The 21,054-nt window shown below is 52.5% G+C and overlaps 1 protein-coding gene across 2 annotated transcripts in view; it reads right to left on the bottom strand.

Moving 5' to 3' along the window:
- Positions 1 to 20,308, bottom strand: part of ACSL6 (acyl-CoA synthetase long chain family member 6) — a 48,136-nt gene extending 27,828 nt beyond the window's left edge. For both annotated transcript variants that reach the window (XM_075510129.1, XM_075510128.1), the window contains exons 1-7: positions 20,277 to 20,308; positions 4,836 to 5,056; positions 3,498 to 3,612; positions 1,591 to 1,655; positions 1,050 to 1,151; positions 806 to 905; positions 359 to 537 (exon numbers count right to left, since the gene is read on the bottom strand). In XM_075510129.1, coding sequence (XP_075366244.1) covers positions 359 to 537; positions 806 to 905; positions 1,050 to 1,151; positions 1,591 to 1,655; positions 3,498 to 3,612; positions 4,836 to 5,030 — 756 coding nt within the window. In that variant the 5' untranslated portion in view covers positions 5,031 to 5,056; positions 20,277 to 20,308. The remainder of the gene's footprint in view (positions 1 to 358; positions 538 to 805; positions 906 to 1,049; positions 1,152 to 1,590; positions 1,656 to 3,497; positions 3,613 to 4,835; positions 5,057 to 20,276) is intronic.
- Positions 20,309 to 21,054: the final 746 nt, after the last annotated feature.

Below are 21,054 nucleotides of genomic sequence, written 5' to 3'. Positions count from 1 at the left end.
GGATTTCAAGTAGTGCTTGGGTTGGTTGAGCTGGATCCAGGCTGTTTCATAGAAGTGTAAGGCTGTAGGCTTACATGTAGGAGGACAGTGTCTGGAACAGCAAGCCCCCTTTCCAGGCTTAGTTAGCAGCTGATATCTTATTTGAGCAGGAAGGATTGAAATGTTGGCTCCTGCCAACAAGGAATAACACTTAAGAGGCAAATGTACTGAGCCGTGCATCAATATTAACAGCCACAAGCTGCTCTGTGGTGCTCTCCAGACACTGAACCTGCCACTCAGTTCACAAGTGCCTGTATAGTTTACTGTCTTTTTACAGAAACTACAAAATATAGTCAAAAGAGAGGGAGAACAAACTTACCTCCACCTCCTGCATGGTCTGGATGCGAACCCCACAGCGACTCCCTCTCTCCAGCAGCTCCTTCTCAAACGGGTCCATCAGGATGATGGAGCTCAGACCTGGCGTTTCTCTCCTCTCCACGTGGTCAAGGAGTATTCTGGCTTTTTCAGGTTTGTCACAAATGACTGTGGAAATGTCAGCTGGAAGAAAAGCAGCCAAACAAGGTGGCCCTGGAGTAATTCCCACTGTCAGAGCAGCCCCATCCACAGCTGTGCACGACCGGGCGTGTGGGAAATGCAGCAGAGCCAGCCCTGACCCAGCATGGGGACACACAGCTCCCCAGAAACCTCTCTAAACAACTTCAAGACGCTCAATGAGCAAAATCACCCGTCTTTTGGAAAGCAGAAGAAAATGAACCATTCTGAGCAACAAAACTGGTTTCTGAGATTACATCAATTTTATTTTTACCTGTGTTGACAATGTAACGAATGGCTCCAGGACCTAAGGTGTCGTAGAGGGGAACCACCACCATGGAGTAGGTGTAGCAAGCCAGCTCGGAAATGATCCACTGCAGGAGGACATCAAAGCATGAAGGTGAGAAGGCGGCCATGGAAGCAGATTTAACACACTTGAGAACAAGCTTCAGGTATAAAGCAAGCTCACAAGTCAGGAACATTATTAATACAGCACCAAGTTGAACTTAAAATCTCACCTCTGGACGGTTTTGAGCAAAGACCCCGATGAACTGCTTCGTGGATGGCTTGCAGCCCTGCTGAAGAAGCCCTGAACCCAGAGCTTCTGCTCTTTCAGCCACCTGGAATTTGGAGAGAAAAAAAAATACATTAAAAAAAGAAATTATAAACAATACCAAACTAAGTGAAGACTTAGCTTATACAGGGAAGCTCTCAAATTATTGTATTTACTATCTAAAAGCCCAGTATTTTATGTTATCACAAGCCATTAGTAGTTGACTAGCAGTTGACCTCTGGTTGGCATTGCCCCATGGCTTTGAGCGTGTCAGTGCCGCTGTCAGGAGCGGGCTAACGGCATTGAGCCGCTCCCCGGAAGCCAACACGCCTACAACGCCGGGATGTGCCCGGCTGGGAAAACCGAGAGCCCTCGCACAGTGCGTTAGCAACCTCCCGGTCTAGCGTGCGTGCGTTACCCGCGGGTGCCTTAACACCCCGTCTTCTGCCGGGCAGGCTGAGAGCGCTGGGGGAGAGAACGCTGGGGGGGTGTCATTTCCAGCTCACCTCCTTGTAGGACAGCCACTGGTAGGGCTGCTTGGGCTTCCTGAACCCCAGGCAGGGGCCGTTTTCTGGAAGACACAAGCAGAGATGATGGAGTTACGGGGGCAGCGCCAGGAGTTAACGCGCTGCCCAGTACCACGCTGCGGGGATGCGGCAGAGCCCTCAAAGAGTAAATCCGTTGTTATCGGGGTCGGCTCTGGCTCCTGGGGCAGAGCTCACAGCAAGCCCCATCAAATTAAATACACGAGTGCGACTAACGGGAGACCGGCTGCTGGGATCTCCCCGACAGTCGCTTCAGTCCTCCTCCCTGGGCTGCAGAGGGGACAGCAGCAGTTTGCCCCCAAACAGCCTCGTTAAAAGACACTTCTGCAAACGCAGTGTGAGCATCAGTGTCTGATGAACGCTTTCATCCCAAACGCTGGCTCCCACTGCCTTCCCCTTTTGATTTACACACTTCAAGGTGAAAACTGCTATTTTTAGCACAGCTTACTCGGGAGGAGGGTAAGACAATACGCAGCACTACATGACAGAAGGAATATTTCAGAAGTTTAATTAATTTGCTAACTGTACTTACCTGTACAAGATCCATCCCTCCATACACCTACTGAGTTATTTATTTACCCCTGTCCTGCGGGGTGGAATATTTGCAATTCCACTGAGGCTTTAGGTGGTACCAAAAATAATAATCTGACAACGAAATTGGTGTATTCAACGAGGCAGGGAGTCGTAAGCAGTGGACACAGAAATAGTTATGATATAGCAGGGAAGAGTCATCGTGGCTTTGTAGAGCGGGAAATGCTGTCTCACAAGTGCGTGAGAGCTCTTTGGTGGTACCATCGATCACGGGGTAAGGGCAAGGGACTGATACACCACACTCAGCTTTCCTAAGAGCTTTTGGCAGAGTCCTTTACCCTGCCCCGTTGTGGAATAAAAGGTAAGCTGGGTGAGCTACAGATGAAAAGGCAGCAACAAGCAGAAATAAGTATCAGCGTTTGCAGCGGAGGAAGAGCTCTGCTGGGTTCCACAGTTCTATGCCCGGATCAGCCCCGTTTAATGTATTCATAAATGTTCTGGAAATGAATAATGTATGATGAGCTTTGCTGATGCTGCAAAATTCAGGACGTTAAGCTGTCTGCCAGCGGCGGCAAAAAGATCTCATGGTACTAAGAGACCGCACAGTAAAATTCAATGGCATCAAGGGCAAAATAATGCACATTGCAAATAATAACCCTAATTATAACCCCCACGCTCTACACTTGTCGGGCCTTCCACACCTTTTAGGCCTCAACACTCAGGCCTCCCAGTCTTTGGCCTCAACACTCGTGGGTCCTCCCACTCTTCTTGGTCCTCCCACACCTTTTTGGCCTCTAAACTCTTCTGGCCTCCCACACGTAATAGTCCTCTCTAGTTTTTGGGCCTCCCACACTCTCTTAGGCTCTATGCTCTCTGGGCCTCGGCACTTTTTTGGCCTCCCATACTGTTTCAGCCTCCCTCTGTCCTTCAGCAGTCGTATCTCCTTCGGCTTCCCACACTCTTTTTGCTTCTACGGTCTTTGTGCCTTCTGCACCCTTGGGGCCTCCTACACTTTTTCAGCCTCTCCACTATTTGTGCCTCCCCCCTTATTTCAGCCTCTCGCTCTCTTGACTTCTACAATTTTGTGGCTTCCCACATGCTGGTGGCCTCCCACTCCTTTTTGGGCCTCCCACGCTCCTTTGGCCATTGAGTCCAAATGGGCCTCTACACCATTTGAGCCTCCCACGCTTTTATGGGCTTCCACATTCTTTGAGCCTCTACGCTCCCTGAGCTTCCCTAAGCCTTTGAGCCTCCTACACCGTTTGGGCCTCTACATCACCAGGTCCTCCACCTCTCCCCACCTCTGCTCCCAGGCCTCCTCGTCACCGTGCTCTCACCGGAGATGCTGAATCCCCTCCTGAAGACCTCGTACATGGTCCTGGCGTCGTCGTAGTAGTGCGTCAGCAGCTGCGGGCTGTCCCCGATCACCGACCGGCGCGCCCCGGCCAGGCCCTGTGCGACACAACGTGACACGACGTGACACAGCCGTCGGCACCGCCTGACGGGCGGCAGATGGGGAAACCCCGAACCATGAAGCATCACGCTCCCCAAATGCCAGAGAGACCTCCTGCAGCCGCCACCGTGTTCCTGCCCCAACACCCAAAGGGACAGGAGAGGTGGGACGTCCACCTCAGCGTCCCAGTAACATGGAGAACCACCTTCCCAGAGAGGAGCACTTGACCTGGCTCGTGCCACAGGAGATGGCTGATATTTCCCAAGGAGATTTGAGGAGGAATTATAAATCTGCAGGTAACGGAGTGGGGACGCGCTGGGGGAACGACTGCTCTGGGGTCCACGGGTCCCCAGGACTGGCACCATGGGCACCTTCTCAAGGACATCTAGACCAACACGAGGACAGACTAAAGCAGAGGCCAGACTCCAGACCCCAGTGCGTGGTTCAGCAGGGGTGTTTCAGGAGTGGGCGAGGGGAGGCAAGGCGGGACGAGAGTGACCGAACCGGGACTGCGCCGTGAGGCAGAAGAAAGTCTCCCTGAAGCCCTCACCACATGGGAAAACTGTCTTGGAAAATGTAAATTCCTCCTACTCTTTTAAAAAGTTGCTGGAACTAAAGACAGTAAGGTTTTAGAGGGGACATCACAAAAGGCTTTAAATTCTCATCGCACTTTCAGATATTAATTTAAGTGGAAACAATTTTCAGAAATATTTCTGCTCTTTAAAACGGAGCAGCTGCATTAAACTTTAAAACCTTTTGCAAGCATGAAAATTAATAACTCCTTGGCCTCTAAGCATGGATTCGGGTCTACTTTTTCTTATTATTACAAAGTTTGCAGCAGCAAATTCAGTAACGGGCACACACAAGAAGTGCCAGCTGATTTGATCTTATCAGCTGTTGCCTTTCAGTGGTTTCTCCCATGCAATGGCAGCTCCTGCAATTTTCAGTCATGGAGGGTTAAGCAAAGCTAAGACCAAAATGTAACCGAAAATCTAAGAGAATAAATTAATGGGCTGTATTCTAGTTTTCCAGTTTACAGAAAAAGGTGAATTAAGGAGCGAAGCGATCCCTGGCGTAGCGCATTACACGACTGATTTCGGGATGAGGTTGGGGAGCCCTCAAAGCAGACAGAAGCCCCTCCTGGCATCCCCTGCGGTCATTCCCATGCGTGCAAACCTCGGGTGAAACCCAGCCTCTCCCGTCGGGGTGCCCCTGGCCTCACCTCGACTTCCTCCGACTGCATCCGCAGGTCGCAGGGCGGCTGCACGGCCCTGGGCCGGCTGGCAAACCAGTAAGCGACGACGGCCGCGAAGGCACCGATGCCCACCAGCGCCGTGGCCGGCAGGTTGCGGAAAAACTGGCTGAGGTCGTCGAACTCGGGGAGCCGCAGGCTCCGCAGGATTTCCTGAGCCTGCATCTTCTCCACGAGCGAAACGGCAAACTCTGCAAGAGCCAGAAGGATGCGGTCAGGTCACGCCGTGGGACGGGCACGGGCAGCACGGGTCTCTGTGCGGCTTGGGAAGGGGAGAACGTGCTTTCCCTTGTCAGCCATTGCAAACACGCTGCTCTGCTGACCCCCGGGGCTGCCTACCAACAACCACCTTAACTTGAGAAGAACAGCACCTATGGAAGAGATACGAGAAAGGAGGAAACACCCCTAGAAGGGTGAGCAGGAGCAGACAGCTCACTCCTAAAGGACAACTGAGTACAAATGCACATTAGGCGACGCAACTGCAGTTATCTGTAGCAGACAGATGCTGTGACAAGCTCTGGGATCCAGCTACGACTGTACCCTCAGGGCTGCCAGGAGCTTGCTCTGCCTTCCCTGAGCAGGACGGGGACCGCGCGGTGGCCGCAGGCCCTGGCAGGGCCAGGCAGCACGGCAGGGCCAGGCAGCACGGCACCGGCCGCAAGCCCTCGGCTCACGTGGAGCGGGGCAAAGCCGGCGTGCCTCTGTGTGCAGAACACTGCGCAGACACGCTCTGAAACACCGCTTTCTGCCTTTATGCCAGCTTCACATTCTCAACTTTGAGTTCCTTATGATTTACATCAGGGTAAATTATAGGTGATTCAAGCCAAGCAAAGTTTTGTTTCATTGCTTAAATGCTTCCTGGAAGAAACAACAAGTGACTGCAGAGTGGGGATAAGGGAGTGCCGGGGTATCAGGCTGAGAGCGTGCCACCGCAGGGTCCCCACCCTGCAGCCCCGCCAGACGCGACGTCTCCGGGTGCTCCACGGGGGAGATGGGTGGCTCCTGGGAAGGAGAAATGCCAGGGCCCTCCCCAACGGGCAGTGCCGCAGGGTGCACTCCTGGCACGAGAAGAGAGGGGCTGGAGCCTCGGCTCCTCGGACGCAGTGGGGCTGCTGGGGACCCCCCGGCCCCTGCCGCCAGCCCCTGCGCTGCTCTGACAGCGCTGAAACTAAAAGCAAAGAGAAAAGCTTTCCTCCTTTTCTGTAAAGAGGGCTGTGCGCGGAGACAGGCAAGGGGACAAGTTTTATGACACAGGATGGTAACGCTCTGCCATCCCCAACTCGCTCCCTTTATACCTGCCGGCATCACTTTGCTGTGGGCGCAGGGAGAGCGGCTCTCTGCCGTACAGTCTGGCTTGGTGAGGCTGTCCTCAGGGGACTTGTGTTTGGGTGTCGAGTACACAAGAAGCATTTTAAGTAAGTCGTATTTACAGTAAAGGCCCAGTATCCGCTCCCCAACAGGGAGTCTCCGATAACTGCCAGCCCCACGAGGGACAAGCCAAGCAGATGCTGCAGAGGAGGGGATGCAAACAGTTAAGGTTTCCTGTTAAGCCCCACACAGCACTATTTATGACTTTACCAGCAGTCAAGATCTTAAAGAAAAAGCTTTTCTGCCGCAGGAGCCCCTTTCCTCTCGCCCTCTGGCCTCGCTCCAGCCTGCAGAGCTACCAAGCGATTAATGGAGGGGCTTCACTCCCATGGGGGGGCCAGGACTTCCCGCACAATGGCACCACTGACGTTAACGCTAACCAGCTTTTTTCCTCCTGGGAACAGTGTCTGGGTTACGCTGAGGGTCAGGACTACCCGCTCGCAGCCTTTTCCTATGTTTGTGCCAAGTCAGCTCCGGAGGCTGGCGCAGGCCAGCCTGCAAACAGGGGGGTACCCCTCGCACAAGGCTCTGAAGGAGGTTTTTAAGTTTGCACGAGGAAAAAAACACAGCGAACAATTAACCTCACCCATTGTCATGGTGGGGGGCAGCAGGGAACGGTGGCAGTGACGCAGAGCCCATGTTCGGGGCCACCTCCCTCCTGCGGGCTCTGGCCCAGCCATCCCTTGGGCCAGATGCTGTGGCCCGGTGCCAGCCCAGCATAGCGCAGCCACCTCTGCTCCCCCAAGAGTTCCTGACTGTGCAAAGCCCCTGGGACCACAGCCAGCCCCTCCACGAATCGTTGCGATGATCACGGCAAACGAAACGGCATCCAGATGGTGTTACTGGGCAATACCCGCCCGTGGGGTAATCTTCTCATGAGCTTTCAGCATCTTTCCAGAAATCTCCACATCTGATAAAATATTGACTACGTGGCCGCAATGGTGCAAGGATGAACTGAGACGGAGTGCTGATTTCTCTCCTCAATATTTCTCCACATCAGGCTACGAAAAGCAGCTTGCCAAACACACTTTTACTAGTAAACTACAAAAAGCAGGAGAGCTCAGCGAGGGAGCTATTCATTTACTGATGAATTAGCTATTTGTGCAAAAGCATTTCAGCAAGTCCCACTCAAAACTGTCTGCTCCCAGAAACACAGCCTGTCCCACCAAAGGTAGCCGCCCAGTTTGCCACGGTTGCTGGTTACACTGAAATCTTGAGAATGACTCCCTCGACATCAGCTGAGCCGTGTTTTGTATCCACCCGTGCGGCCAAGCTGAAAGCGGAAAGCCGGGAAGGTGCTCGGGGGAACAGCCAGGCAGCGGCAGCGCTGCCGTGGGGGGCTGCTCGGCCGCAGCCGCGTGCCTCTGCCCGGCTCGGCTGCGGGTATCGCCTGGGGAGCACCAGGGCCAGGCCTTTATGCACGCCTGTCCGGGCACAGGGCACCCGTGGACACCTAGAGTTGGCAGCACCGGCAGAAGGATCGCAAGGGCCAGGGTTGCAATAAAAAGAACAAGTGTTGGTAGCCAGACCCTATACAATACGGGAATAAAACTATTTCTGTTATAATGCAGGTAATGAAGAAAGTGTGGTTACACCTTTACTGACTTTGCGTCCCTCTGACGCGTGTCAGGTGTCATTTATGTCGGCACCTGGATTTTAAAAAATTTGCTCTAGACACGTCAAAAGCGCGCTTTTAATCTGCCAAAAAGATACGATGTTTAAACGTAATACAGAATTAAGAATCACTTATAATTGCCGGGAGGTATTTGGCTTGAGCAAAATTGCCCTTTGACGGGCACGGTGCTCCTCGGCTTTGCATGGAACATATTCCCCTTATCGGGGCGGTGGCAGGGACACCGTGGACCATCGCGTGCCACGAGCAGGGTGCTGTTGGCAGCATCTGCCTCTGCAGCAAGGTAAAACATGCTACAGCAGCCAAAGTTACACAAGACCTACAGGGAAACGACTTAAACTGCACTCATTCCATCCGCTCCCAGGGGAAAAATCAGAACGTTTCTCTCAGTCAAATGCTTGTGGTACATTTATTATTTCTGACCATTTGTGCCACATTCTGCTGCCCTCTGCTAAATTCCTACTTGGGACATTATTTCCCACCGACCTGAGGTTTTTGTCGTGCAGCAGCTCACATCCCTGGAACAAGAGCCCGAATCCTTCATTCATAACCACATCAGCTGGATTAAATAAGTATGGCTGGAAGACAGAAATTCACTTTTCCCTGCTCAAGGGAAGCTGCTGGCCCATTTCCGTGGTGAACTTAAAATCCTTGCAGACTTCACGGTCGCAGGAATCTCTTAGATCCTTTGTGATTAAATAAAAAATATGTAAGTACTTCTTGTTAGTGGCTCATTGTAAGTACACCAGAGGGCATCTCAGAAGATGCCACAGCGATGGAGATGTCAGTAATGGCAAATAATACCGGAAAGTACACTTGGAAGCAGAAATCCATTTAGTTTTCTGCCCAGATGCAGTGACAAGTGTGCTGGGGTCCCTGGGAGAGCTAAGTAGAAGCGCTAGTGGTAAGGAGAAGGTTCACAAACTCATCTGCTTATGTTTTCCCACTTTCACTTAATAATCTAAGTTCAATGAAGACTAAACATATACATTAAAAACAAGATCCTGTTCTCAAGAGTGAACTTACCCAGTCAAGGGAAGCTCCCGGCACCTCTGAATCCTCTTATTTAACCTGAGTCCTGTAACTTCAGTCACTGACCCCCCCGTTTCTGATCACATTTGATTTTTGCCCTACAAAGCTCATCCGGCTTGGCTTTTGCAACAGTTAATCTTGATTTTTGCATCCCAAAGTGACTCGTGATGAGCCCGTACTTGATCTGCTCGGGGCAGCAAACCTGCCTTGGGAAGGTGGCCAGGAAAGGGGCCCAGGTGTGTTTGGGAGGAGCAGCACGGTCCAGACAGAGAAGAAACGCCCCGGCACCCTCCTACCCCAGGGGAGGCTGTTTCTCCCTCGCCTGCGGAAACAAGGCTCGGGGCCGCCCGGATCACAGCCTGCTCCGACGAATCAAGCTGAGCGGATGAGCGCCTCGCGGTCACGCGCTCTCTGTGAACATATCTTGTGTGACCAGGAAAATAAATAATAATAATAAAAAAGAGCCAGCGTGGTTGGGCTGGGTTTCCCATCAGCCAGGCAGCGTCACACCCCAGAGCGCACCACGAGCAGCCGCTGCCATCGCCTCGGTCTCAGGAGCAGCGGCGGGACACCCTCCGCACCCTTTCCCCAGCGGTTTTGCCCCATTTCTGTTACCTGCGGTGAATCCACCGCCCTGCTGCGGTGCGCGCTCCCCATGAGCGAGCGGCCCTGGGCGCAAGCGAGCGAGCAGAGCACGGAGTCCGTGCACGTGGAAACACTGATGTCTCCATTTATTCCAAACAGGACTTCACATGACCGCTGAATTTCTAAAGTATTCCCACGGCAGAGAAAAGAGAAACAAATATGCAAGGGGGGAGAGAAGAAAGGGGTTTTGAGAAAGGAAGAAGTGCTGGTTAGTTGCTAGGAGGGAACAGCCACGGGCCAGAGTCTGGGGCTGCCCAAATTGGATGGCACGTCCGAAACCTCCCACGCCCAGGGTTTGGGGTGAAGAGGGCTTCGCAGCCCGGCTTTGGGTAGCTAGCAGCGACACTGGGCTTTGAATCACCGACCAGCCTTTGTTAACAGGCAATCACCACAGGGACAATGCTTATTTGTTTCTTTTTTTTTAATTACAAATGGCCCTGTTGTGCGATTCTGTTTTGATCTTTTCCTGCTGGAAGTGATTCTGTAACTCCAGTGCAGTCAATGGAGTTTTAGTGACATAAACCAGTGTGGGAACAGCCTCCAACTACTGGTGTATGCATAATGCAATTAAAATTTTACCCGTCCTGTGCAGCCGTGCAATCACATCCTTCCTACCATTACGTCAGGACCCTGCTTAGGAAGGAGAACTCCTTTTGAGATGCCTTTATCTTCCTGCCCACCACGCATTCACAGCGGGGTAGGGAAGAGGCGGGTGATTCATTTTATGTTGGAAACTGGGCAAAACGTCTAATTACTATCCCTATACTCAAGCACAAAAAAAGAGACTATTTACATTTGACTTTATAGCACTAAACCAAAACCAAATAAGCAGCTTTTCAGTCCGAGAGAATTAACAATTTGCAGTGGGGAACTACAAAATGCAGCCAGCGGGCACACGATGGCTCGGAGCCTGCAGACCCCCAGCTTCTCTCCATGCAGCGAGAGGAACATCCCCATCAGCCGGCAGTTGCCGCAGATCCGTGTCCCTGGCTACGGCACCGGCTGCTCACCCATTTCACTGAGGAAACAAAATTTACAGGATCTAAAACATCTCAATCCAGAGAGGCAGATTTAGAGGGATTTCACTCAAGTGAAACAGTCTGAGCTTTTTGAACTCTTAAAGCTGTGTTTTCTCACATTCAGCTCCGCAGACCCCAGGCTCTGAGATTTGTAGTTGCTTTCCTGAAACAGGGTCGGCTGCAGAAGATTTGCACAAGGAAGCACCCAGCAAAATTTGGGCCATTCTCCTTTACCTTCCCCTGCAGAAGAAAAACACGCTCGCAGTACTCTGTACCCACGGTTCAGGTGACTTTGAGATGAGGATCCCAATCATCTTGTGACTGTGTCACTATGTGAGAGTCTCCATTTACAGAGGGTAAGGGAGCATCAGAATTCACAGGGACACATAAAACTGGCGGGTATTAGTCAGACGGCATCGCTGGAACCCATCTGCTAATTTAAATGAAAGCTGTTGCAATGATTAACGTGTTTCTGAAACAACGTGCACAGAGGCTGCTGTAACCGTGCGGGCAGAGGGCATTTGGGGATTTCGTGTATTGCTTGCAGAGTACAATTCTTATTATTTTTTTTTTCTTTTTCCTTTTACCAAGCTTCATGCAAGCCTGCAGTGGCACAGCAATCCTGGGAGGAGCCGCTGTCATTAAATGCGGCTCAGGTACCACTGCCTTTCTCCAACTTGGCCAGGGCAGCAGCTCTTGGGAGACCACAGGCTATGAATTCCTAATCGCTGCTGTAATTAAAACCAGAGACGATGCCAAGCCAGCCTCTGCCATGCACCTCCGCAAATTTTGCTTGTATGGGCACAGAAGATGACGAGTTGGATGAACCTTCAGTTCCCAGCCTAAGGCCCATCTGGGTTGCGGTCGGGCTCAGCCGAGGAGGGGGGACACCGGCCGTTCTGCAGCAGACCGGTGTCGCGCTTGCACGGACAGAGATGCAAAAGATTTTATGAGAACAAGTGATCTAATGATAGCTCCCACCTCAAAAACTGAAGTCCAGCCCTCAGCCACAAATGCAATACCCAGTTTATTCCGAAACTGCAGATTTTTTTCCTCATTTAAGTAGAGAGGAGAAAATTTGGGAAGCTCAGGGCACTTGGCCACCTTTCTATTTTCAGCTAGTTTGAGATTAGGTCAATTTTATTCTCTGTTTTAATAGTTTGACACTATAGCATTTATGGAAATGGTAATGCCACACTTCATAGCAGGCACAAAGCCCGCTGAACAGTGTTAATCACAGAGAGGAAATGCCATTATATACTTATTGATCATTACAGGTAGCTACTGAAAACCTTACAGAAGAGTTGCACTGCTGTGAGACAAGAAGCCGGACAACCTGCGAGTCCTACAAACTGCTTGAGAAAGAGTAAAGGGCGTGATAAACGTAAAGGGGAAAATATGAGCACCAAAAGTATCTGAAACTATGAAAGAATCAATGTGCAGAAATCCAGTAAACAGCCCCGAAACGAAGCAGAAGACGAGTGATACGCGGCTCACATACTTTCGCGGGGCTCCTATCCGCTTCCTGGCCTGCACGTGTAATTGTGGTATAAACACGCCGCCACAACAGCGACCCGAAATACATCATTCCTTGGCCTGCATCCCTCCGCGAGCAGCTCGGGCACGGGCAGCCTCGCAGCCCTGACCCATCTCGCACTTACTTAGATGTGTAACAGGGACCCTCTGTACTCTGCAAGGATTAATCAGCTGTAACTACTTGGGATTCAGCAATTATTGGGATTATCGACCAAGCCGAGGCTAATACTATTTAAAACTTTCTTAAACTTTACCTGCTTTTGCTCCTCTAAAGGGACATGTTTCACTATAGCCCTTTTCCCCATTTAATGTCTCTCACCTTCACTCAGATCACACTGAAGCGAACTCCCACGGCTTCCGTGTGATGTATCACTGCTTTGATTTTTGGGACAGTATGTTGTCATCAAAACTGTGTTTTCTGTTAAAAAAAATGCCCCCTACCCACCAAAACAAACTCTTGCAGATGCTTAATTTTACCCACTGTGAGTGAAATAATCGACTCCCAAGTGCAACAATACATAAACCACAATTACCGTCTTTTACTTAGATTACACAATTCTTTGCAGGGTCAAATCATAATTTTGTACTTAATTTAAGAATCACAGCAAAGGCATTAGTCCTCACTGACTATGGTTCCACAATAACTCCGTGAGTCATAACTGGGAAGGGAGAAAAAAAAAATGAACCAGTTTAGAGATAAAATTGCTTTTTTTGGGTTATTATGCCGGGCCTCAGACAACATAAGAAGGTGTGAGAGGCAATGGATGCAGAATACATGTTTGCTCTTGGACGTCTACTTGCATGGATAGCGAACAAGGGAGGAAAGGCACACAACGCCTGCGAGGCTGTGGCATCTCCCCGGTGAGCGGACACTGGAGAATCACCCAGTGAGCAAGAAATGTAATAACAGCAGGTTTTAATTTTTATTTTATTTTTACTAACAAAAAATGTCCTTCTCTCCTTCCTTTTGGCAAGCAGACCCGTCCAATCTGTTAAACTGGCCGTTTGCCAACAAGACTATTAAAGAATGAGGTTTCAATGGTACGTAAGCCTCTTTAGCTTGAATTGCTTTCGTGCCGGTGGAGCCGGCCGGGGGCCTGGTGCACCCCGAAGTGGGCGTCTGGGGTGCGGGAAGCAGAGGTGGGGCTGCGGCGAGGCCGTCGGGGACGGTCCCCGTGCCACTGCCTTCCCGCTCAGTCCCCTCGGCGCTGTCCCTCCCCGGTCAGCGAGGCAGAGCTATCTGCCATGGAAAAAGGCTTTACAGCCGGGTCAAGCCTCTTTGATCTGCTGGAGAGGAATAAGGCAAATAAAGTTCATGGCGAGGAAGGCAGCAATGCGTTCGCCTGTCCTGGTTACTGCACGGAGCGGGGAGAGCACAGGGGCAAATGAAAGGGACCGGTTCAGCATGCGGCTGGGGCTGTGGTATAAATTTGGCCCAGTGATGTGAGACTATTTTTTAAGAGAGGCAGGCAGAAAACTGCCTGGTGCAGAAAAATTGTCTCAGAGAGAAGGCTGCCAAAGGATTTGGTACCATTATATATATATATACACACACATAAAATTATATATCTGCATATGTGGATATGCTTGTGTGTGCATGTGCATATATATATAAAATATATATATATAAATTTCCCCCTGCTCGGGGTGACTGATGATTAACGCTTGTGCCACTAGCATTACTGCACAGACATCTCGCGCTCCTGCTCTGTGTTCCTGAAAAAACTCCTTCCCACCAAGTCTCTGGTGTGTGAACAGCACGGGCTCCTCCTCAGCGGGCCCACGGCACCACGCTCTGCTGCGGCTCTCGGGGACCGAGGCGGTGGCAGATGCCAGCGCTGGGCGCAGGGGCCCCGCGGACCCACCAGCCCCCTCGCCACCCCAACGCCAAAGGCCAGGCACAGACAAAGGATGGGGATCTCCAAGCAACCCGGAGCAGCAGCGCTGGCCTCCGCTCCCTCCTGCTCTGCGCTGCCGAGAAATGCATTTGCAAGACACAAGATCTTTGCAAGCATCCACTAAAAAGGGAAAAATGCTAACAAGGAGCTCAATGTCCTCAAAGTCCAATTTTACAGAAAGAGCACAGTAATCGCACATAAACAGAGGTATTTAAAGTATCTAAAATATCTACAGCATACCAGTCCCCTGCCAAGAGAAATTATTCAATAAATAATTCAGTGGCTGTGCGGAGATCTTACTTTACACACTCGTAATGTTTCAGAGAGCAAAATCCACCACCCGGCTGGCTGGAAATGCCCCACGCTGCCGCCTCATCCCTCTGCGTGGGGTCCACCTATTCAGCCGCCGATGCCAAACCCCCCCGAAAAGCTTCATCCTCTGGTCCCACACCTCCTCGCCACGCTCAGGCACAGCTCACAGATGTGAACCAACCTAAAAATACCTTTTTGCACCCCCGGGAGATCGGCACAGCAGTACTCTGAAGCCACCGTGACTCATGCGTACAGGAAAGCTGAGGCTGGGATCCTGGTCCAAATCTGCCACTCGTCTGGATAACGAAGCATTAGGAAGCCCGTGCAAGTATTTTAAGTTTCCTACCAGAAGGAAAAAAACTCAACGGCGCAGAGCTCTGTCGTCTCTGAAGTCTATCAATTGCCTAAGGCACGGTGACGAAAAAGCTCCTCTAACTGCTGAAATGTCCTTAAAATGTTACCCAGTGCTAGCACGTGATGAACCAGAGTCACAAGGTTTCATTGACCAGGCTGAAAACCTCGGTCTGTGGTTGCAGAGGATGAAGTTCAGATGGCAAAATCCACCTGGGATATTTTTGCCCCCGCCGTCCTCCTCATCACACCCCTCTCGTGCCAGCGCGGCTGCTGCACGCTTACCCAAAGCAGGCTCAGGCATTTCCCCCAAGCTAAATCGTAACCCAGCCAGAAGAAAAAGCAGATCCCCAAAGCCGTGTGGTTTTCTGGCTCTTTGGTCTTTTGCCTGCAGCTCTTTCGGGACCGCTCACACGGCTGTGCCAAAACCAGCTCAGGGGCTGCAAAGTTTCATCTGGGGAAACCACAGCCTGATCCTTCCCTGCCCGCATCCTGCCTGCTTCCTCGTGCTCGCCGGCAGCAGGGCCCGTGTGAGCAACCCATGGAGGTGACTACAGCAGGAGAGAATTTGCCCCTCAGCCTTATGGAAAAGAGTTTACAGGTGCCAGGGAACGCTGTGCGTGTTCGCTGGCGCTCGTGTTTCAGCACCGTGCCCTGCAGGCGTCGTTAAAGGGGGGCTGTTTTCTGTCCCCGCATTGCACCACGGTGCTGCTCTTGCCAGGCCTGGGGTTCAGTTCTGGAAGCTGCTTCCAGAGCATCTGCAAAGCTCCCCCGCTTCCCACAGGTACCCATGATCGTTTGTAAATCTCACTTCTTGCAAAGAAGAGGCTTTGCTGGGGTTTTTTTTTGGTGTTTTTTTTTGTCTGAGTGACTTTGATAGTTGATTGTCCCATATACTATATGGTTCTTGAATGCCGTGTGACAGGCAGCGAACAAACAGCTTAAATAATTGCATAAAAATAGTTATCTGGGACGGAGTACAAAGAGGAGCACTGAATGGAGAGGGAGAAGGCAGCTGCACCCATGACAGCCGGTTTTGCAGAGCGGAAAGACGAAGGTGCTCTGCAAAGAGCTTGACGGCTTGTTGCCAGGCAAAGTTTTGACACTTGCCTTCAAATATTGATTGATTTAAACAAAGCTTAGTGCCTGTAGAGGCCGTGATCCAGCTAAGAACCTCAGTAACCTGAAGTTTTTGCAGCCGTGGCAGTGCTGGTCAGTACAGAGGCGCAGGGACCAGCAGCCAGCCGCGGCAGGGGAAGGAAGGGGGTGTCCGACCGCAGCACCCAGGGCTGGGGAAGTGCAGCTACGGACCTTGCTAATGCCCATTTCATTGTTCTAGTTTCTTTTTCTTTTTTTTTTTCCTTTCTTGCTTTTATGAACAGCACACCTTTCGGCGCTCAGCAGAGGCTGCGATTTGCAGTAGCGCGCTCTGCCTCAGCCTCGACTGCACCAGCACTCCCAGCCCCAACCCACAGGCTACCCAGAGCCCCCGGGGATCACTTTTTGTCCCCCTGCAGACTCCACGCTGCCCTTCAAGGCGCCCAGGTGGGACGTCACCCCCTCTGCAGCTCGCTGCAGGGCTCATTTTCAGTCTCCTTTGCCTGAACACGCCAGAGCCAGGCCCTCTGTGGCCATCTCAGTCTGCAAAGCCCCTAGGCCAAGGGCTGGGGGGAGGAAAGGAGATTTGGGGTGAAATTTTCCACTCTTGCACACCCAGGCAGGGAAGAAGCAGGCACACGAGCCCTGGCTGTTGTGGGCTGGCTCTGCCCTGTCCCCACAGCAGGTCACTGCCAGGCAAGGACAGGCACGCAGGCAGGTCCCTACGCTGCCAGTTCCCAGCCCGGCTCAGCTCTCCACGACCATTCGCACCCTGCCCTTGGCCGTGGCTGCGTGGTCAGTATGTGCGAGACCGGTCGCAGTGACACGGGGGGGTTGAAGGGACACCAGAAGGCAGGAGCTGGCCCTGGCTGCTCTCCCGCTGCGTGCACATACTGCACCAGGTTTGATTTCTGCTTGCTGTTTGCACAGCGGGATGGGGTGACCCAAACCCACACCACTGCTGGACGGGCCGTGGGGCTCCCCCCCGCCGGCCAGCGCTCCCCTCTGCCTTATGCCCACCCTGGGGTGCATGGCTGTTGGCTGGAGCAGGCAACTGAGCTGGCACAAAACTAACTGTCCTGCAAAAGTAACAGAAAAAATGGTTTGTTTCCAACCAAATCCCTGCCTGGGGCGATCCCGTGGCATCATAGGGCCATGGTGCCATAAGCACCGGTGCCATGACGGAGCCAGAAGCGTGCGTGCAGGCAGGGAGCTGGAGACCTTGGCGGCGGCACGGCTCCGGGTGGCTTCGCTTAATGCTGGAACTGCAGCGCGTGGTTGTGGGGACTGGTCGCAGGGACCAACCTGCGCTTTCCCTGACCGTGGGAAAGGGGTCAGTGGGAGCAGGGCAGCTCCCCCACCCACCCACCGCACACCCACCTCCCACCCTACCGGCAGCACGCCGCAGGCGAGCCCACGCAGGCTGCGATGCCCCGCTACACCCCGGGCCGTGGCTGGCTGGCGTAGCGAGTCCTGCCAGCGCAAGGAGCCCTCCCGCCCCGGGTGTCATTCCCACTCCCACCCTGCCTTTCCCAGGCACCAGCACAAATATTTGTGTGGTGGGAATGGCGCAGGGGGACTGATCCAGCTGCAAACCTTTTTGGGGTTGTTGCCGCTGTTTCTTTTGGTAGCAGTACCAGAATGAAGTGGTTTGCAAATAACACTCCGAGCATCCTGCACGGCCATTGCTTTCTATTCAGGCAAGTATGGCAGCCTCGGGAACGCGTCATCCAAAGCGATGTAGAAACCTAAACAAGCGTCTAACAGACCTTCCATAACGCTTCAGAGACGACGCAATGGCATGCTCAGAGCTAGTCCTGCAGAGGCTAGGAAAGAACAGGAACATTTTGTACGCCACCTCCCTGCCATGCGTTAGCCTGCCTTGTTTCGCCGACAGCTCAGATTGGACTTGAAACTCTTACTTGGTCAAATTTCAATTTCGTGTTGCCTTCTGTAATATCAACAGTTATGGAGAAAGTGTTTGCCGCAGGGCTAAACGGGCCAAACTGCAGCTGGCATTGCCTCCAGCCGCGAAGATCCTGGAAATCGGGCCCGTTGCTGTCTGCAGGATGCTGCCCGTGCACTATCGCACCGCAGATTTTCATCTCCCGCTGCAGAAGACGTAGACTGAGGCTGAGACCTGCTAGCTTGTACCGTATACCAGCTAAGCACTGTCTTTATTATAAGGAGCAATTCTCTTTAAGCCGATACTACAGCTTGAAGAGCTCCAAAACTTGTTGACCTGCCACCACGCTAAAAGCAGAGCCATATGAACAACGAGCAGACCAAAAGGCCCTCTGCCAGTTGCCTGTCAAACGTGTGCCCGTGAAGACGGCGTTATGACTGTCACGCTGGAATCCAAAACTAGAAAATGACGTCAAAAATAGGAGCTTAAAAAAAGTAACAGTCATGTCATGATCTAACTATAATAAGTACAGTTGTATCCCTCGCTTACAGTAAGCTCTCTATAATTAGACCAGGTTAATTACCAATCAAGCGCCCTGCAAGTTGTAGCGCTTTTCTGAAGGACCCTGTCCACGCGGATGGGAAGGAGTGAGGGGTAAAAAGGTGTAAGTACACCTGGAGAGAGCAGGGTTTATCCAGACCCTGTGCACATATAACGTGACTGCCCGAATCAGACCCAGGCTTTATCCCAAAACAAACCAGCAGCCGAAGGAGGCTTTGAAAGTTGCTCAAGGCTTTTTTGGCAACCTTGCAGTGCAATAAGGGGTGAGAAAATAAGGGTTAAGAAAGAGGCAGGTCATGTGCCAAAAGACCTGAAGGGAAGCAACTCCTCCCGCTGCAGGTCGACCGAAGGCAGCGGGACAGGCAGCGGGACAGGCAGCGGGACAGGCAGGAGAAGCGCGGCGCGGCAGCCTTGCCCGCTGCACAGACCTGCCGGCTCCCGCCGTGCCCTCTGCCTGCCTGGGCCCCACGCCAGCAGCCATCACGAAACACGGTGCCCGCAAGCAGCCAGAGCTTCTCAAAATAATCCCCGCGTATTTTCTGCGCGCGAGAATATATCAGCGTGCTTTTAAAGGAACGTAACTTTACGTTTCCCTCTCGCACGTGAAGCCAGTAAAAACAGACCGTTCGCTGCAGAAATGGTCACCACGTTAGGGACCGCTCTCACTGCGCTGGAAAACAGCAAATAACCATGTTTGGTTTCTGCAGGTTTTCCGAGGAGGCCCCGCAGCTGCACGCAGCCACCTCGGCAGCGGTGCTGAGCAGCCACGCCAGACCCACCAGGCTGTAACCACCAGGAGCAAGCAGGGACCCTCCACCCTCCAGGAGCCTCTCCGAAACCGCTGAAAGCATCCTCTTCACATCCCCAACCCAACCTGTCCCCATCATGCCAAAGGATGGGATGCACCAGGGACGGGGACACGCTAAGGCAACACGACAAGCAAGAAACCACGCTCGACAACCGGAGCGGGTATCACACACCTACAGATAAGGTTTCCACGTCCTGTGCCTAACAGCAGGGTACACCCCGTCAGCCTTTGCACCCCACGCGCCGGCAGGCTCTTCCCAGGTGGATGGAGCACGCACGTGGTTATGTGCTTGCAGGAGGTGTGAATCCACAGCCTTCGATTAGGAACCGCGTCCCACAGTACGTTTAACACTTGTAACCTGCAACCGCTACGTAGCTTTGGCAGTCACCAGCATTTGGAGATCCCACCGACAGCAACGTCCATCGCAAAGAGCCCTCCTCGAAGTCTGGGTGGTTGAAACTCGATATACAGAAAGCCTAGAAGCCCGCAGGGTGTCAACCACAATTAAGCGAGTATGCCGGTCTCTGAGCTCCTGCTATTGGAAACGAGCCCTGATGTTTTGGGGAACGAAGCCCAAACCGGCAGAGCCCTCCCGGGGCACCCCCAGAAACCAGCCTCCACCTCTGCATCCGAGTGACCTTGTCCCCGGCACGCGGCCGGGGTGCAGGCAGAGCTGCCGTCACCGGTGAGCCCCAGAGGTGCCTGGGGGGGTCCCTGAGCCCCGCGGCTGGACCCCGAGCCGGCAGCAGCGGCCACCGCCGTTCCTGCGGCCGGGGCTCCCCAGCCCACGCGGGACCGGCCTCCCGCAGCGCTGCGGCCGCCAGCCAGGGCCGGGCTGGAGCTTCCCCCCTCCGAGGCTGGTAGAAACATCTGAAACAACAGGAAACTGCAAAAGCCACAAACTCCTTCTTGCTGCTGGTGTTTCATCCCCGGCCTGCCAGCCACGCCGGCGGGCTCTCCCCACATCGCAACACCCAGAAACACAGCCGAGACCACCTTTTCCCGCAGCAGCGCCCGTGGGGTCCCCCCTCTGCACCCCCCCTTTCTTTTTTTTTTTGGCGGTTTTGTTTTGTTCAGCATCCCGCAGCCCAACTACGGCAGAGCCTGCGGGGTCCCGCCCTCACCAAGATTGCAAGAATAAAAAAAAAAAATATATAGCCGTGGATTTACCCACTCCAGGGAACCCCCCCCCTTCCCTCCCTTCCCTTCCCCACCCTCCCCTCCCCTCGCACGCATCGGCTCACGGCTGGGGCTCAGGCCGCCGGAGCTGGCGTTCATGTACGCGTTGGAGAACTGCTGACTCCAGGACGTCCCACCCCTTTCCCATCTGCAAACTGCTGAAAGAAGTTAAGCTCGGCTAATATCAGCTTAGGCTGTATTAGCGCAGCGGCAGCAGTGCCCCGCTGTAACCCTTCAGGCACTGGAGACTCCCGCTCCCGGTTGTGGGAGCTTCTCCTTAGCCCGACTTCTCGCAGCTGGGCACAGCTCACCCCTTCTGCCGCTGAATATTGCATGATTTTGACACATCTACTTGTCACGCTGGAAGCTTTACGGCTCCTAACAGCCTCGAGGCAAGGCATTTGGATGTAAAACTGCAAAGCCTTCCTGCAAATGCTGAGTTTAAAATGAAAGACGGCATCGTTTTGGGTTTGGGGTTTTTTTTTTTTCCCTTTGGGAAAACTCATCATAAGATGAAGTTTCTGACACTGAGAAAGTCTGCGTTGCCAGTCCTAGCCTGCTAAATTAGAAACTTGGTAGCTTGAGTAGAATAAATGCAAATCATCTGAATCAATAAAACAGTAAGAGAATAACTATTGCCAACATCACCCTTATATCGTTACATATATTAAAAGCAAAGAAAAAAGCTGACATTTGAGCCGAAACCACTTTTTGTTAATTTACACCCATAAGAACAAACCCAAACCTTTGCAATTCATTTGTGGTGGTAAAATTACTAATATTTAAGATTTGAGAGGTCTGGCTAAGATGTTTATCCTAACTAAAATAACATTCCTTTCAACT

Source organism: Mycteria americana, chromosome 8 (genome assembly GCF_035582795.1).
Source record: "Mycteria americana isolate JAX WOST 10 ecotype Jacksonville Zoo and Gardens chromosome 8, USCA_MyAme_1.0, whole genome shotgun sequence".
Taxonomy (NCBI): Eukaryota; Metazoa; Chordata; class Aves; order Ciconiiformes; family Ciconiidae; genus Mycteria; species Mycteria americana.
Note: the sequence above shows the minus strand (reverse complement) of the source record. Positions and strands in the feature narration are given on the sequence as shown.